The sequence below is a fragment of the Sander lucioperca genome, chromosome 14 (assembly GCF_008315115.2).
Source record: "Sander lucioperca isolate FBNREF2018 chromosome 14, SLUC_FBN_1.2, whole genome shotgun sequence".
Classification (NCBI taxonomy): Eukaryota; Metazoa; Chordata; class Actinopteri; order Perciformes; family Percidae; genus Sander; species Sander lucioperca.
In genome coordinates, this window is record NC_050186.1 from 28,774,575 (window position 1) to 28,792,817 (window position 18,243).

At 40.2% G+C, this 18,243-nt stretch overlaps 1 protein-coding gene across 4 annotated transcripts in view; it reads right to left on the reverse strand.

Annotated features, from left to right (window-relative positions):
• The window catches only part of LOC116034708 (WD repeat-containing protein 7), a 169,372-nt gene that overhangs the window by 126,058 nt on the left and 25,071 nt on the right, over positions 1-18,243 (reverse strand). For all 4 annotated transcript variants that reach the window (XR_004101187.2, XM_031277389.2, XM_031277390.2 and 1 more), the window contains exons 14-15: positions 15,067-15,262; positions 12,477-12,691 (exon numbers count right to left, since the gene is read on the reverse strand). Coding sequence is in view for 3 of the 4 variants with exons in the window: in XM_031277389.2 (XP_031133249.1) it covers positions 12,477-12,691; positions 15,067-15,262 (411 nt within the window). In the remaining variant the exon portion in view is untranslated. The remainder of the gene's footprint in view (positions 1-12,476; positions 12,692-15,066; positions 15,263-18,243) is intronic.

The following is an 18,243-nucleotide window of genomic DNA, read 5'->3' on the forward strand; positions in this document are numbered from 1 at the left end:
TACATATCCTGTGTCAAATTCTGAATATTGTCATATTCGGAATAATAGTGGAATATTGGTGTGCATGTAAACGTATTCACTGATTTACATTAGAGATGTTCCCGGTTTCGATACTGCCTAAAACGCTGGTATCGGTAAATACCGGAGTTTATGCACAAAACTTTATGCAAAAACTTTGAATAATTTTACATTATTTTCTTTGTTGTGTTTTTATTCCCCCCCCCCCAAAGTTATAATTGTTTCTATTCAGTCATTATTCTTCTTGTAGAGCCAATTAAGTTGCATTTTGTGTATGAAACGTATAAAAGTGTATTATGTCTGTCTTGTTTTGTCTGAGACACAGTTGAAAACCCAAAGATATTTAATTTACAACTATATATATATATAACAGAAAACTAGCAAATCCTTAAATTTGAGATAGTGTAAACAGACAATGTTTAACAATTTCAGTTGAGCAAATTGTGGCCAATTCATTTTCTGTTGATCGACTAATTATTTCAGCTCTAGTTTTATTTTTTCCTTCGTGTGACAAACACATTCACAGATAAGCAGCTTCAGCAAACCTGCCAGAAGACAAACCCAAAGTCACACATGTACTTCCTCACACACAAACTGAAATGTGAACAACAACAACAAACATCAGTTGTAAACACACAGACGAAGACCAGAGGCCTGTTCTACGAAGCAAGATCAACATGCCCTGGATTTATTTCAGTTACCCGGCTTCACCTAACCTAACAACCGCGGTCCCGCATAAGCTGTGTCACAACGGTGGTTATCAACTAGTTCAATCAATCTAGCGTTTCCCAATCCAGCGACGCGCACGTTCACAAGAGGCGGTGTTTGCACAGCATGACCAATCGCAAACATCTACCAGAACCGCATATTTTACATAAGAGCAAACTATAATTCTACATAAATATGAAGAACACAGACACAGGTTTTACAGGCTAAACGCAATACAGTCGCTGCTTCCTAAAACAGGAAGAAAGCTGGCAAAAAAATAGCCAAGAAGCCGACAAAATCTATATCTTTAATAAACATACCCATCAGGGAATGTAAACAGGGTTGTCATCTGATCTTGACCTGATCTTCTAAGAACGATGACGGTGTTATCAATCAAGTATTGACTGGTCAGTAGGTGTTCAGCATAAGTTACCACAGCAACAAGTTATCCACCGTTGTGATACACAAAACCCTGGGTTGAACCTGAAGTTACCTCGTTAACGCCAAATCTTGCTTCGTAGTACAGGCCTCAGGGGCTGACTGGGTGTAATGTTTGTGTTGATAGTGACATTTCATGGTCATTATCTGTCATTACACACAGTAGGGGAACACACACACACACACACACACACACACACACACACACACAGGGGATAGTGGGTGGTTTTGATCTGTAATTTGAGTAGATATGAGAGAGAAATGACACAGAGGTGGGAGGCAGAGTGATGTATTTCGGATAGAACAGGGAGGAAAGATTGCAGCTGTTGTGTGTTGGCCTTTCAAAAAGGAGCTGTGATTATGAGCAGTCATGGCAGGAAAAACCTGGGAGACACCTTCAATAAAACCAACACAAGATGGGAAAAAGAAACAACACAAAGGTTATCTGGTGGAAGAGAAGAGGAGAAAAAGGATGCACCCAACAGAAGAGGAGACGGAATGCTGAGCTAAATGGATTCCAAGTCAAACTATAAAAGTCAAACTGTACCAGCAGATGAACTAAGCGCTGTTCAGATACTAAATAATTCATAGCGTTTGTTTTCTGTGCTGGGAGGCCCAGGTGGGTGGGGTTTACTCCGTCAGGGCAGATCAGATCATCCAAGTCTGACAAGTGAACCTCTGATCCTCTAAGGCAGACAGACAAGTTGGTCCACAAAACAAAATGGTTAAAAAAAATGTTGGCTTGTTTGAATTGTTATGTTTGAACTATGGCTGAATGAATTAAAGTGTTCATATCATGCTCATTTTCAGGTTCATAATTGTATTTAGAGGTTGTACCAGAATAGGTTTATGTGGTTTAATATTCAGAAAACACCATATTTTTATTGTACTGCACATTGCTGCAGCTCCTCTTTTCACCCTGTGTGTTGAGCTCTCAGAGTGAGACATCTCACTTCTGTACCATCTTTGTTGGGAGTCGCACATGCGCAGTATGTACTGCTAGCTTGTCAGTTTCAGAGTATGAGGGAGTGCCATGCTAGCAGTTAGGCGAGCATTATAACGTGTTACAAAGTGACGCACATTCATCTCTGAAGTAAAGGCTGGACTACAATAGAGCTGTTTTGAGTAGTTTGTGAACAGTGTTTTCTGTTGGAAATGGTAAGTCCCTTTGCGGTGGACTTTGGGCTTTTTCACTTTGTAAACCTATAATGTGCACAAAAAGATATATAATACAATAAAGGAAAGGGAAAAAGGCAAAAAGCATAATATGAGCACTTAAATATGGCTCACTGTCGTGATGACGGGAACTTGGATTTGTTTAACTGCTTTCAAATGCAGCACACTTAATGGATGAAATGTGATATAAATGGTGTGTCTTGTGTGAATATTGAAATAATTGATTTAAACCAATCATTCTACATTAGGTTGCTGAATTGTCTTGAAGAAAACTAACACAGAGCTCACAGTTCAACTTGTTGCACTGCAGTCAGAGTGGCCTTAGAAACTATTACTGCACTTCTCATTTCCATGTCTTACCATTCTTTGTAAATGCATTATTTTATACAAAGCTGCATGTAGGGCATGGTAAGAAGGAGCCCTACTGACTTTGTTTGAAAGTTGATTCCGGAACTACTCGGCCAAGACAACTTCAGCAGGCCCGTAAAAATAGACCGAGCCCACCGAAGTCGGAGGCCCATGCCACAGCTTAACGAGTGGCTGCAGGTCATCACTGCCAAGGTCCGCAGCGATCGAGACGTGATCAACATACTACAGCTCAGTCATCAACATGCACCCCTGCGCTACCATGGCGAGAGTGTCTCCATATTTCCTGACTACACGGCAGAGATTTCATCACAGCGACGGGCCTTTAACGTGAGGAGGAAGCTAACCGAAGCTGGTGCTAAGTGTTCTTTGCGTTTTCCAGCTCCATGTCGACTACACAACTACGACATTTGATTTACCGTACCAAGTACACTAGCTTTAAATAAGCAAAGCTACAAAGAGCCATATGAAAGTGCAGGTTCAAGTTTTTTTTTTTTTTTTTTATGTTTATCTGAGGTGTAGTCGGTAGAGATGTGTTTTTAGCCTTCAGCGGAAGATGCATAGGCTTTCCGCCATCCTGATGTCAATAGGGAGCTCATTCCACCATTTAGGGGCCAGGACAGCAAACAGGGATTTCGTTGAGTGATTAGTTCTCCCTCGCTGTGAGGGGGCAGCAAGCAGGTTGGCTGATGCAGAGCGAAGTGGGCGGGTTGGGATATAGGGTTTTAACCTTGGTCCTGAATATAACAATCATAATATAATCGTCGACGGGGATTTTAATTGTTACTTTTAACCACTGTTGGATAGATCCTTCTCGAAAGTGGCCCCATCATTGAAATCCGTCCCTGTTCTTAATAATATTGCCAAATCTCCTGACTGGTTGACATCTGGAGGCATCAGCACCCCTTAGAGAGGCAATATTCTTTTTTCTCCCCTGTGCACGGTAGCTTTACTAAAATTGACTATATGCTGGTTGTCTCTAGACTAATTTCCAATGTAATAAGCTCAACGTACCATAGTATTTTAATTTCTGACAATGGACCTCTCTCAGTGACAATTGACTTTATGCCCCTCAAAATAATTGGAAATTGAACCCTTCTCTATATTTAGATGATTCTTTTAGTGGCTACATTTCAGCCAAGATTGCGGACTTTCTCCTCATAAATGACAATGGCACAGTCTCAGACTCTACTTTGTGAGAATCCTTAAAAGTCTTTATAAGAGGTCACATCATCTCGTATCATTCGTCTCGTAAAAGGGCCACGCTTAGGCGTTTAATGGACATTGAGGCCGAACTAGCATATTGAAGGATTACCGAAACACAGGTTCTGAAGACACCCTTAGTTCTATTTTAAAAGTAAATACATATATCAATACAGCCATATTCTTGGTGAGCAGGTTGGGAACTATATTCGCAAATTAAAGCAGAAGCATTTCGAGTTAGGTGAGAAGGCTGATAAATTGCTTGTCATGCAGCTGAAGGATGTCCAAGCTGATAGGGCAATACATAAAATGTCTTCAGCCACTGGACCACTATTAACTGATCACAACAGATTAATGACTGTGATGATACACCTCTAGATTCACTGCCACTGATTCAGATATTGCTACTTTTCTCCATATATTCCAGTCCTTTCGGAGCCTGCGAGACTGGACTCTGAATTTACTATGGAGGAGATCAAAAATGACGTCCGTTCTTTGCCCAATGACAAAGCTTGAGGCCCAGATGGCTTTGAGATAGAATTTTATAAAATGCATATTGATATACGTTATCGCCCCTCTCTTGTTCCAGATGATTAATTGCTCTGTGAAAAAAGGTACTTTGCCCATATTTGTGTCCTCTTGAAAAAGAACAGAGATGAAACAAATGTGGCATCCTATCATTCCTTAAGTCTGCTTAACTTCAACCAAAAAATAATTGTGAAAGTCCTGACTAACCGGATAAATATACACATTGGCACTTTAATTCATCCCGATCAGTCAGGTTTCAACCCGGATAGAGTTTCATTCTCAAATACCAGGTGTTTGCTAAATGTAATGTATTCAACTGAGTTACCCCACTCGGGGTATCTCATTAGATGCCCAGCAGGCTTTTGATCAGGTAGAAGGGAGATACATGTATGCTGCTCTTGAGAAATTTGGTTTTAGGTTGAACGTTATGACTATATTAAAAATGCTTTACGGTGGTCCCCAATCTTCTGTTCTAATGTATCATGAAAGGTCCTCCCGTTCCCGTTGCATCGCGGCACCAGGCAAGGCTGCTACCTCTCGTCAATGCTTTTTGCGCTAGCTCTGGAGCTGCTGGCCATAACCATCAGAGCCAGGCCCCAAATCTCTGGTATAAGATGTGGCACATCCGACTGTACCATAGGGTTGTAGGCGGATGATGTGATTTTTGACTCTTTCAGATGCGAGGACATCCCTTACACCCCTTCTTAATCTGATAGACGGCTTTGGGCGACTCTCTGCATTCACCATAAATTGGGGGAAATCTGTTTTTATGCCTCTAACGGCCTCGATTCTAGTTTTCTAAACAATTTGCCCTTCTGAATTTCCAATGTATATAATAATATTTGGGGATTAATATCTCCAGAAATCCAAAACTTATTTTTAAACTTAATTATTTGCATGGATGTAAACTTCTTCCCCTTTCGTTAATTGGCCATGTTAACATTATTAAAATGGTAGTGCTCCATGATGTTACTTATCTCTTTCAGAAGGTGTCCATTTTTCTCACTTCTTCCTTTTTTTAAGCTTTTACACTCTATTATCACAACCTTCATCTGGGCCTGTAGGCTCAGCACTAGGTGGCCTGATATTGAACTTGGTAATGCTGAATCAATTACCGGTGCCTCCTTGACGGCCATTTCATTTTCAAAACCTAATAATAAAATAAAATCGCTATGCAACAACTTTGTTTTGCACAACTTGTTTACAATTTTAAAGCAAATTAAAAGCGTCCTGAGTCTCCCAGGTCTGTCAACTAATGCTCCTATTATATGTCAGAACCCCTGTTTTAAGCCAGGGCTGATGGATGCTGTTTTTAAGGTTTATCAACTATCAGGGATCTCTACATTGATAACCATTTTGCTTCTTTTGCTCAGTTTCAGGCGAAGTTCAATCTTTCTTCCAGTCAATTTTTTAGTTACAGTATTTGCAAATTAGGAATTTTGTTAAGCAATTTTTCCCTTGCCTTAATACAATTCCGGTACAACACGTCTTCTATGAAATTATGACCCAACTTCCCACCTCCAAACATCTGATCTCTCGGTTTGTTAACCTCTTTTTTATGACAACCTCCTCCCTCCACATTAAAGAGGCGTGGATTAAGGACACTGGTGAGGTAATCTCTTAAGAGCTGTGGGAGAAAGGGCTGAACAGGATAAAGGTATGCTCTATTAATGCTAGACTTCAGCTTATTCAGTTTAAAGTCATTGATTGAACTGATTTGAATTCACAGGTTGCACTTTTCCAAGACTAAACTGAATAGAATCTTCCCCTCTGCTTCGGCCACCTGTGATAAATGTTAGTCAGCTGACGGAACTCGCTGGCATCTTTTCTGGTCCTGCTCTAAACTCACTAGGTTTTGGGTTGACATTTTTCATTTGTACAGCGTCGTATATAACAGACAACTGGCTCCTCACTGTCTCTTGGTGATACTGGGATGCTCCAAGGACTCTCTGGCTCTTCCCTCCGCTTTACAACCAGCCCTAATGCTCAGTATGGTCATTGCAAAACGGGTCATTTTAAGAGAATGGAAGTCAACTTCTCCTCCTGGCTGAATTATATGGCTTCTTGTTAGCACCTTGAAGAAATTCGGATTTCTTTTTCCAACTCCCATGCTAAATTTAAGAAGATTTGGGGCCCTTTCATAGAGTACATCAGGAGGGAAAGACCACAAACTGGGACCTGACGTCTTTTACTTTTTTCTTTCTTGTTGTGTGTGCCTGCAATGCATTGTGCTGTTCTTGTCTTACATCCATACTCTGGGACTAATCTGCTATCCCAATTACTGTGGGCCTGCCCTGATCTCTTCTGGCCTCATGGAATTTCTGACCCTTTATGAGAGGACATTGTAAGGCAAAAAAGAAAAGAAAAGAAAATGTGTAAATGCACATTTCAATTTATTAGACGAGATGTCTAATAAATTGAAATGTGCATTTACACATTTTCTTTTCTTTGTACTGAGTGAGTGCTGGCTGGCTGGCTGGCTGTTTTTGTTCTGTTTTTTTGTTGTTTTTGATGGTTTCTTGTCTTACTTTATCATTTGTATGTGCTTGTCTTTATACTGTAATATTCAAAAAATTTGCATAAATAAAATGTAAAAAAAAAAAACATGGTAAGAAGAAATATTCTTTGTGACTTCTAGGGTGGGGAAAAAAGGACACCCGGTGGTTGAAAAGTGAGAAAAAAAACACACACAGCCAGAGGCGAGGGAGAGCAGCGTCTGACAGGGCAGAGACGTCTCTCTTTAACATACTTTTATTTAACGAGGGTTGTATAAAACATTGCTTGCCAAAATCTGCTCAAACCTTTTTTATTTACATGAACACAACAGTTAGTTTTAATAGTCCTGTTGTCATTTCAGGTCTGATAATGCCTCTCTGAACACTGGTCTGTCCTACAGGTGTACATTAGTGTTATGTGGAAATATATTTTATTATATAGCCTAGATGTACACTTATAGCCTACATGCCCAGACACAAAACAGATGGGAATTATCATTGTGATAGCCTATATCTGGTCCCTGTTTTAAGCCAATGAATGGAAATTATAAGCTTTGGTGTCTCCCCTTGAGTCTAAATAACATATGCCATTATTTATTATTTACACATAGGCTATGTTAAAGAGAAACCTATCTCTCTGCCCTTTCAGACGCCCTACTCCTCTGACTCCTGCTCTGGCTGCCCAGCAAGCTCGTAAACATTGCGCCCGCAATCGCTTGTGGAGCTTTTTAACTCCGAAAGGCAGATAACCACAGGTTGCTGTTTATCTTATAATGGATAATTGTGTTTTGTTATTTAAACAAACGATTGAGGAAATACATTTTTCCATGAGTTTATTGAGAGACTTCCAGCTGACAGCGGGGTCTGTGAGCATTACTGGCCGGCCGGCGAGCGAGCGATCCCGGCAGCCGCCAACTGGCTGTCACATCAGACTGGAGCTTCTCAAGTCTGACAACATCGGAGCAAATATGCAATTCGCCATCAATTTTCGTAAAACTGCCCATATTCAAACTCTAGCAGTTGATTTCTCACATAAAAAAGTCTCAGAAGTTTAGTGGTGAAACTAAACTTCACCACTAAATATTTTATCACTTCACTTAGTGGTGAAATAGCAGACAAAAATTGTAAAAAGTTTCCAGTTGTTGGCTGCAGCTACTATGGCACACTCCCGATCTAGATTCTAAAATCAATTGCTTTTCCTTGGGTTCCTGGATGTTAACACTGAATTTTAAACATTACATTTTGCAGCTGAATTTGACCTGTTGAATTTGAGCAAGTTGAAAATATATTAGTTGAATTTTAAACATTGTATTTTGCGTCTGAATTTCTTTACGTTGAATTTTTGATTCCGAATTTATGAACTTAGAAAAATAAAAGGTGAAAATTAGTTGTTGAAAATTTGAAGAGTAAATTCAGAGTCAAAAAATTCAGAAAAATAATTTCAATGCATACATATTTAGTGCTAAAAATTCAATGGCTTTTTAATTTCAAAATCCGATGAAACAGATTTACTTCCATAAGACAAACCTGTGTTTTTGGAGAAATATTGCTGACTGCATGAATTTCCCCCTGGGAAAAGGGTTAATTAGACTACAGTATACCACAACGGCATATTAGGGCCATTGTATGGGGAAAAAATATATATATAGGAGCCAGGGGAGGGGGGTAATATTCCGAAGAAAAAAAAATTAACTAATAAATAATAAAAAAAAAAAAAAAAAAAAATTTCCAAGATTAAAGTAGTACATTTACAAGATAAAAACTCAGACATTCTGAGATTAAAGTGGTTAATGTACAAGAAAAAACACACAAATTTACAAGAAACAAAACTTGGATATTCTCTGAGATTATAAATCATAAATTTGCGAGAAAAAACTCAAGGAACCACATTGGTTCATTTTGCAAGGTTGGATCCACCTCATCACACCACAGACACTGCTGCTTTCCGTGTGTTATGCCTGCAGTGAGGATCTGCTGTACCACGAATCCCATTGATAATAACACGTGTTCAATACCTAATTAATTTTCATTCATTCATTCATTTAATAATTAGTATAAAAATACAGAACAAGCTTATATGTTATGCATTTATAAGGGTATGGAAAGAAAAGATAACACCGACATTACTCTTCATTACAGTGGAGGCCACTAAAAAACACTGCGATCATTTTGCCATCAGAATTATTGGGCTTTTTTAAAGGTCCCATGGCATGACAATTTCACTTTATGAGGTTTTTAACATTAATGTGAGTTCCCCTAGCCTGCCTATCGTCCCCCAGTGGCTAGAAATGGCGATAGATGTAAACCTAGCCCTGGGTATCCTGCTCTGCCTTTGAGAAAATGAAAGCTCAGATGGGCCGATCTGGAATCTCCTCCTTATGAGGTCATAAGCAAGCAAGGTTACCTCCTCTTTCTCTGCTTTGCCCGCCCAGAGAATTTGACCTGCCCATGAGAAAGAGAGAGACATCATGGCTTGAAAACAAGCGAAGCATGGCAGTTGGTCAAGGCCACACCCCCACCCTCCACCTTGCCCCCCCTCTCTCCTCCTCAATAGCATTTAAAGCTACAGACACAGAAATGGCACATCCTAAGTAAAGCTCATTGTGGGACTGGCTCTGGTGGATGTAATTCTGCCCCAAGGCTGAATTTCGGGAAAGAGACAGACAGAGATACAGCATTAGGGGACCACTAAGGCCTATATAAAAGCATCCAAAAAACAGCATGTTGTAGGATCTTTAAGAACCAGCTGCCATGATATTTTACAATGGTATGTAGCAATATAGCCTACCAATGTGATGGCTACTGCGGAGTGGGCGCAGCTGCACCACATTCTGACTACAATGTGGCCGCCGTAGTTTACAGGTTTTACAGGTTCCCTATTAGTGTTGGGTTTAAATCAGAAATATTGGCAAAAAAAGGCACTTTTACTTTTTGCTTCGACACCAAATCCCCTGCCATCATCATCGTCGGGAAACTCTTCTGACTCCTGTGACTCTGCTGCTGCTGTACGGAGCAGACACTTTCAGTTATGATAGATCGCCCTTAGTGTTCTAATCCGTCAAAATGACAGACGACTTTCAAAAAAAATATTTGGATAACGCGACCTCTGCTTAGGACCCCCATTACTCCACCTTATATTTAAATAAAAAATATTGGTTTGCTGCTGTTCTGAATATCGAGTACAGCCCCTTTAAGGCAGAGTTTAAAAACAGAGTAATGGACCATAAGTCCACTCTGCAACAGTGACTCATGTCTCCTTTAAACCACTAAAGCTGCTCTCTGGAAATTCCAGCTCTGAGAAAAGAAACACTGCACTTCTTTCTTTATTTATATATAATTTTGACATTTAAGATAGTACATCCTTCCCTGAGAGACTACAGTGGTGTCTCACTCACACAAACACACACACGCACAGGCTGGAGAGTTGACCTTTGGTTCGTCAACAGAAGTTTTAATTGGTCTGTGACTTTAGTCAGCTATCTGACTGAGCTGACCAGAGCCACTGTGTGTGTGTGTGTGTGTGTGTGTGTGTGTGTGTGTGTGTGTGTGTGTGTGTGTGTGTGTGTGTGTGTGTCTGTGTCTGTGTGTGTGTGTGTCTGTGTGTGTTAAAAGGTATTGTCTGTTTTGATGAATGACAAGAAAGTGAAAAGACATGAGGAGAAAGAGAGACAGAAATCTGTTCTGAATCAATTTAAACTCAACAATAGAAGTCAGTAGATTGAATACATCTGCCAGAACTGAAAGATTCTTCATCCTGAAGCCAGACTCGGTGCAATTTTGTAGTGAAGTTGCAAAATGATTGCATTTGGTTCAGTTAGCGTTCACACTGCACAATTGTCAAAATGTAACAAACATTGTAAACAAATGTCACGCAATGTAAACGGTCAGGTAAAACTCGCCAACACCTTCTGGTTTTATAAATATTGGAGCAACACCAAATGTATCCGTTTTCTGATTTTGCTTTAATGTTTTTGATATTTTATAATAAGCCGAACAATATGACAGTGAGACAGCGAGTGAAGGGCAGGCCCTGATGTGAGAGAGAGAGATGATGGTGTATCATAATAACCAATGTATGGTTATGATAATAAGTTATGGAATTGAAAGTTATCATCCATAAAATCATATATAAGCCTGTAAAATTGCACGCAAGATTAAATTAATTAATTAAAGTTGCAGGCTAGTAAATGCATAGCTTTTTGGTTCACTACCTGTATTTGGGTCAGATCGTGTTCTTACCTAAATTGAAAAAAACTCTGCGAAACTCTGTTGGAAACGAAGCGAGACCCTGTTTTCAAGTGGACCAACATTTTGTGCAGACAAGCACTAGAGCTAAAGCTTTCACACCACCCCAAACGAACCGGACTATCCCACCAAATGCTCCAGGCTTCAGTTAAAATGGACCAAACAGCTCAGGCGTGAAAGCACCCGTAGTAACTGCTTAACGTCATTTTTTGTGTGTTTTGTTTTCTCCAAGTTCTCATGAAAAAAGGTGTCATAAGTCAGACTTCAACACGGCACAAAAGTTATGGCTTAAAAAATGAAAATTGTTCTTTTGCATACAACTACGTTTTACATTATTTGATCATAATAGTCAGAACAAACCGACCCCATCACCACATTGAACTGGTTGGATGGGAACTTCTTTGGTCATAACTGTACTGTAGTTATTTTGTTACTTTGTTCCAGACCAAATTAAAGAAAAAACTGATTATGAAAATAAATAGTTTAGACTGCAACTGTATCATAAATAATACAAACTGGTAGAAAACAGGATAAAAAAGATAATAATTATATAAACTGTAATATTATGGGGGCATGGTTGTTGTGGGTCAATGGGTTTCACTCACTTTTTAATGAGGAACTGCTAAAATACAAAACACACCTGTGTTTAAAGGTATCAGAGAACATGCCCACACTCGTATGCTTAGGTACCTGTGTACACATGGTAACCATTGTTATCATGTGATTTTGTATATACTCTATATACACCCCACTCTAAGATCACGTTCTTGACAGTTCACAATCAGCAGGTGGATTTAATAGTCAGTATTTTCCCTTTAATTGTACAAGCCAAAAATCGTTTTTTAATGCCAAATATAACACCAAATACCCATAATGTTTCCCCCACATTCATTCTGCAGCGACACTGCGTCCATTAATGAGGCAACTGTCTGCGGTTAGTTCCCATCTGTTACAGCAGGAGAGTAGAGTGTGTTATCTAAACTGCTCAATCAGTTGAAATGTTGTACTGGTTACAAACAGGCTCGGTAGTGAACGACGTGCTAAAGTGCTGACAGATTTGGTGCTGTTGGGTTTTGTAGCTGAGCTGGACCAGAGAACATTTGGTTAAAACAGGTCAGTGATGCTGTTTTGCCCTCATTGTTCTCTGTGCAGTTTTCTGGAAGTTATGCAATGTAATCATTTTCTGTTGACTTAATTGGCTAATCCCCTAGCACTAGTACACATGGCTGAAAGCTGAAGTCATTTACCAAACAAAGCCTCCCTTCTGCTGTAGTGTGACTGTTCGTGGTTTGTCTGTACCTTGTCGGCGTTGTCTGCAGCCAGCAGGTTGGTGGCGAGTGTCTGCAGTTTGTGCTGTGCCATGTTTTTCAGTGCCGCCAGGCTGCGGCGAGTCATCGCCTGCTTCAGGTTCACAGCTGAGTGGGTCAGAGCGTCCACAGTGGCAGGAGCCAGCTCGTCACAGGCATTCAGGATCTCTACTGCTGTTATGCCCATCACACAGCGGTCCAAAGCTCCTGAAAACACAAGCAAGTTAACAGACCTGTATATGTATATGTATATCTAAATGCTACAGTGATATTTTAGCATAGAAGAACTTGACTGGTCTGCACAGAGCTCTGACCTCAGTCCGTTCCAACACCTTTGGGATGAACTGGAACACCGACTGTGAGTCAGGCCTTATTGCCTAAAACATCAATAACATCAGTGTTGGACTGCACTAATGCTGTCATGGCTGAATGGGAGCAAAAACCTGTTATAGCAGCAGATCATTGCCCATGCTTTTGGAATGCCATATTCAGCTATCTCATATGTGTCTACATACTTTTGGCCATGTAGTTTACTAGGGTAATCACACTACTTTTACCTCAGCCTCCTTCTGTCTGTGCTTTTTCTCTCTCTTTCTCTCCATTCCTACCAACCACTTGCTCTCTGTTTCCATTAATCTTTCTCTACACTCCTGCACTCTCCTTCTATATATATCAATCTTCCAATCTCTTTCTCACATCATCTCCTACTCCACTTGTCTAGATGTCATCTATTCTCTTAAATATGATTCAGGTCACATATAGTCATCTCCATCTCTGACTGCAACAATCCTCTACCTTTACAGAAAGAGAGGGAGACATCATTAGCTGACAGAGCTGACATCAGTATTGGCTCTGGTATTGAGTGAGAGAAGAAGTGGTACCATTATACTTGGGTGTGTGTGTGCGATGAAGGGCCTGTGAGCCATGGCCCTATTACATGTCCAACGCTTGAGTACACACACACCTTCCTTAATTTCACACTTAGCTACCCTGCAATCTCCCAGCACTACAGCTCATTCAGGAGACACACACACACACACACAGTGGCTAGTCATCTCTCAAGCTAATGTTACCTCAACATGCACATACTGCAGATTGTGTTGTCATGGTAACAAGTAAACAGAGGATAGAGGCGTCAAAAGAGAGATTTAAAGGAATCCTGAGGCAATCTCGATATCAATTTTGTGTCTGTGTTACGTACAGAGCTGGATTTAGGAGGTGGTTAGCCTAGTTTAGCATAAAGACTGGAAGCAGGGGAAAACAGCAAGCTCTGGGGCTCTGTCGGGCTCTGTCAAATTTCAACAATACCCTGACAAAACACCTCTAATGCTCACTAATTAACATGTCATATCGTGTTTGTTTAATCCACACAAAAACCAAAGTGTAGAAATTACAATTTGTGGTTTCAGGGGGAGTTACGTGCTGGAACTATTACTAATAAAAAGGCCTTGGAAAACGTCCCCAGAACTAAATTTAAACCCTGGTTCCTGCAGTTGAAGCGCAAAAGGTTCCTCAGACAGTTCCTAGTATCAGGGAAAGTTCCTGCGGTAAAGAAGCAGGTAAACTGAAACACAGGATTTTGAAATTTGCGTATTGTGTATTGTTAAAGCAGCTGAAAAAAGGTTTAAGGTTTTTAACCTTTATTTCAAAAACATTTCAAGGACTACACTGTCAACATATAGCAGGTTGTTGATGGTCTTTAGGGACATACAGTAAGTATAATATATATATATATATATACATATATATATATATATATATATATATATATATATATATATATATATATATATATATATATATGTATATAATATATACTAAGTAAGTAAGTGGGTTAAAAAGGAAGATTCCTAAAGAACATTTTATTATTGTGCAGGTTAACAAGTGAGATGCCAACACTGCAATGGCAGCTTGGTTACTTTAGCCTAAAAACTGGATTTGTTGATAACGTGGGGTGCCAAATACACTCTCTAAAGTTGAGTTTCCATCAAGCATTCCAGTTCAGTTCAGTTCATTACACATTACAATGGTTAGTTTTGCATTTCCATTAGCAAAAATTTGAAGGTACCTGTTACTTTTTTTGGTAACACCTCGGTCAAGGTTCCAAGCGAGCTGAGCCGATACTTGGCGTTAAAATACTGCAGACCACTAATTGGCCAGTGAGAATTGTCACTAGCCTGACATGGGATATCTTGCATAACCCGGCATTTTTTAATGCATCGAAGATGCGGTCACGGCAGTTTCCCAGTTTTCCCAGTTACCAGATTTAAATGTTTGGACCTGTTTTCACTGACACGACCGAGGCTTTTTTCTGAAATAAGCGATCATGCTGAGGTTAAAGCAGATGAAGCTAATGAACCTTCTGAGGTAATGGGACACACTAACTTCTGTTGAATTGCCACAGGATAGTCGAGAGAAATATTTGTGGGAATGGATTGTTTTGGAGCTATTTAGTTCATTGCCAAGCATTGCCATTGGAGAAAGAAGTACAGTAAGGATGGCATCTGCAGCTGCACTTTAACTCATGCTAATGGTTCAGCATTTACCCAACTCTAAGCAAGAAGAGGTCACCGAGTTCTCACCTGTATCCATCTGCCAGACGTAGACAGAGCCGTCAGAACATCCCACCACCAGGTAGTCATCTGCCGGACGCCACTTGATGACCTGGATGGGGAAGAGGTGTCGCGACGCCAGCATGATGCACTTCCTCTCCCTGAGACTGAGCAGGCCAACGGAGTGGTCGCTGGCCACCGAGCAGACGCAGTGCTGAACCCGAGTCTGTAGAGGAAACACAGCCGGTAATAATGATCATCTAAAGAACTGTACCTGAGGACAAATTGGAAGGTCACTGACAGATTAATGGAGGAAAAGATAGAATTGAATCTCTTTACTGAATCCTTTAATATTCTTTTAGGTTTCAATAATTTTAAAGCCTGTGTCTAGGATGATTCCTGACTTTGGCTCCTTCTTGTGTTTAGGGGTTTCACCGAGTTAAGTAGTTGACTATTTCATCCACTAGTCAGCGCTGTGGGCAGTAGTTGACTACTCGTGTAGGATATATCTGTATAGGCTATAATTTTAGCAAGTATCGCCAGATTTAGAGTAGTTAATGTCTAAAACACCAATGCCTGTATATATTTACATGGTTTCTACATCCACTCTGATGTGGCGCCACAGCTATCCCTTGGGCATAATATGACCCATCATGACACTATTTACCAGCAGTGTTACAGCTGGAGCACGATTTCTTTTCTTAACCAATAATTTGTTGCAGTAAGCTAAAGACTACTACTACTCTTCATAACACAACACTTCCTGCATGTGATTCATGTGTTGCTTTTAATACGAAGGCAGTGGTAGGCCTTTACTGTGAAACAACCCCAGGAAATTTTAACAATGCTAGAGATGCGAATGAATAATTAACTTGTCACCTGGTTAAGGTAATCTTAGAAAAGGATGTAGACATTTTTTAGCACACTTTGTCAGAAATATAAGTTTAAACATTGCATGGGTGAAATGGAAACATCTATGACAAATCATGACAAAGGAGAGCAGACCAGAAAACGAGGACTGACAATAAAAAAAAAAAAAAAACTTTAAAAACTTTTTATAAAGCTTTAAACAGTAAAATGGACAAGTACAGAAATTGACTAATGACAAAAACGCATATTGACATACCTAAAACACATACAAAAGTATAGGATCCCCTAATGATTTTGTACATTTGCCCACTGACAAAGAAATGATCAGTCTATAATTTGAATAGTAGGTTCATTTGAACAGTGAGAAACAGAATAATAATAAAAAAAATCCAGACAAACATGTTATAAATTGATTTGCATTTTAATGAGAGAAATAAGTATTTCTACTATTTATAGATTTCTGGCTACCAGGTGTCTTTTCTATAGGTAACAAACTGAGATTAGGAGCACGCTCATAAAGGGAGTGCTCCTAATTTCATCTTGTTACCTGTAGAAAAGATACCTGTCCACAGAAGCAATCAATCAATCAGATTCCAAACTCTCCACCATAGTCAAGACCAAAGAGCTGTCCAAGGATGTCAGGGACAAGATTGTAGACCTACACAAGGCTGGAAGGCTGCAAGACCATCGCCAAGCAGCTTGGTGAGAAGGTGACAACAGTTGGTGCGATTATTCGCAAATGGAAGAAACACAAAAGAACTGTCAATCTCCCTCGGTCTGGGGCTCCATGCAAGATCTCACCTCGTGGAATTGCAATGATCATGAGAACGGTGAGGAATCAAAACTACATGGGAGGATATTGTCAATGATCTCAAGGCAGCTGGGACCATAGTCACCAAGAAAATAATTGGTAACACACTACGGTGTGAAGGGCTGAAATCCTGCAGCGCCTGCAAGGTCCCACTGCTCAAGAAAGCACATGTACAGGCAAGTCTGAAGTTTGCCAATGAACATATGAATGATTCAGAGGAGAACTGGGTGAAATTGTTGTGGTCATATGAGACCAAAATCGAGCTTTTTGGCATCAACTCAACTCGCCGTGTTTGGAGGAGGAGGAATGCTGCCTATGACCCCAAGAACGCCATCCCCATCGTCAAACATAAAAGGTGGAAACATTATGCTTTGGGAGTGTTTTTCTGCTAAGGGGACAGGACAACTTCACCGCATCAAAGGGACGATGGACGGGGCCATGTACCATCAAATCTTGGGTGAGAACCTCCTTCCCTCAGCCAGGGCATTGGAAATGGATCGTGGATGGGTATTCCAGCATGACAATGGCCGAAAACATAAGGCCAAGGCAACAAAGGAGTGGCTCAAGAAGAAGTCAAGCCAGTCTCTAGACCTTAATCCCATAGAAAATCTGTGGAGGGAGCTGAAGGTTCGAGTTACCAAACGTCAGCCTCAAAACCTTAATGACTTGGAGAACATTTACAAAAAGGAGTGGGACAAAATCCCTCCTGATATGTGTGCAAACCTGGTGGCCAACTACAAGAAACGCCTGACCTCTGTGATTGCCAACAAGGGTTTTGCCACCAAGTACTAAGTCATGTTTTGCAGAGGGGTCAAATACTTATTTCCCTCATTAAAATGCAAATCAATTTATAACGTGTTTGACATGCATTTGTCTGGATTTTTTTGTTGTTATTCTGTCTCTCACTGTTCAAATAAACCTACCATTAAAATTATAGACTGATCATTTCTTTGTCAGTGGGCAAACAAACAAAATCAGCAGGGGATCTGTAACTGTAGAAAGCCAGAGAAACAAGTGGGGTTGTTTTGCCTGATTTGATAGTGGGGGCTAATCGAAAATGTAGAGGGAGGCAGTTCCACAACTTGGGCCTGGCCACAGAAAAAGCATGGTCACCTTTATGCCTCAAATGGCTATTTGGGATGGATAGGAGCAGCTTTTCAGATGACCTCAGTATTCTAGGGGGGACAGTAGGAATGTAAAAAGTCACTGAGATATGCTAGAGCTAGCCCATTCAGAGCTTTAAAAAGGAAAAGTACAATCTTGTAGTCAAATCCAAATGAGAGTAATAGTGTACAAGACCCCCAACTTGAAAGCAGGGTTTCCACTGATTTTCTGTCCTTAACTTTATACAACAATAACCTGACTGGTCAGCAGAAACAGGATACTGATGTAACATTTGCTTTGGCGATAACTTCTCAGAGAAAGAGCCAAATGACTTTTGTAATATTTCAAAAAAGAGAACAGACACAAACATGAAATGTCTTAATTAAAGCATGTGTGTGATAGGTCATTCTCATCAGCATGAT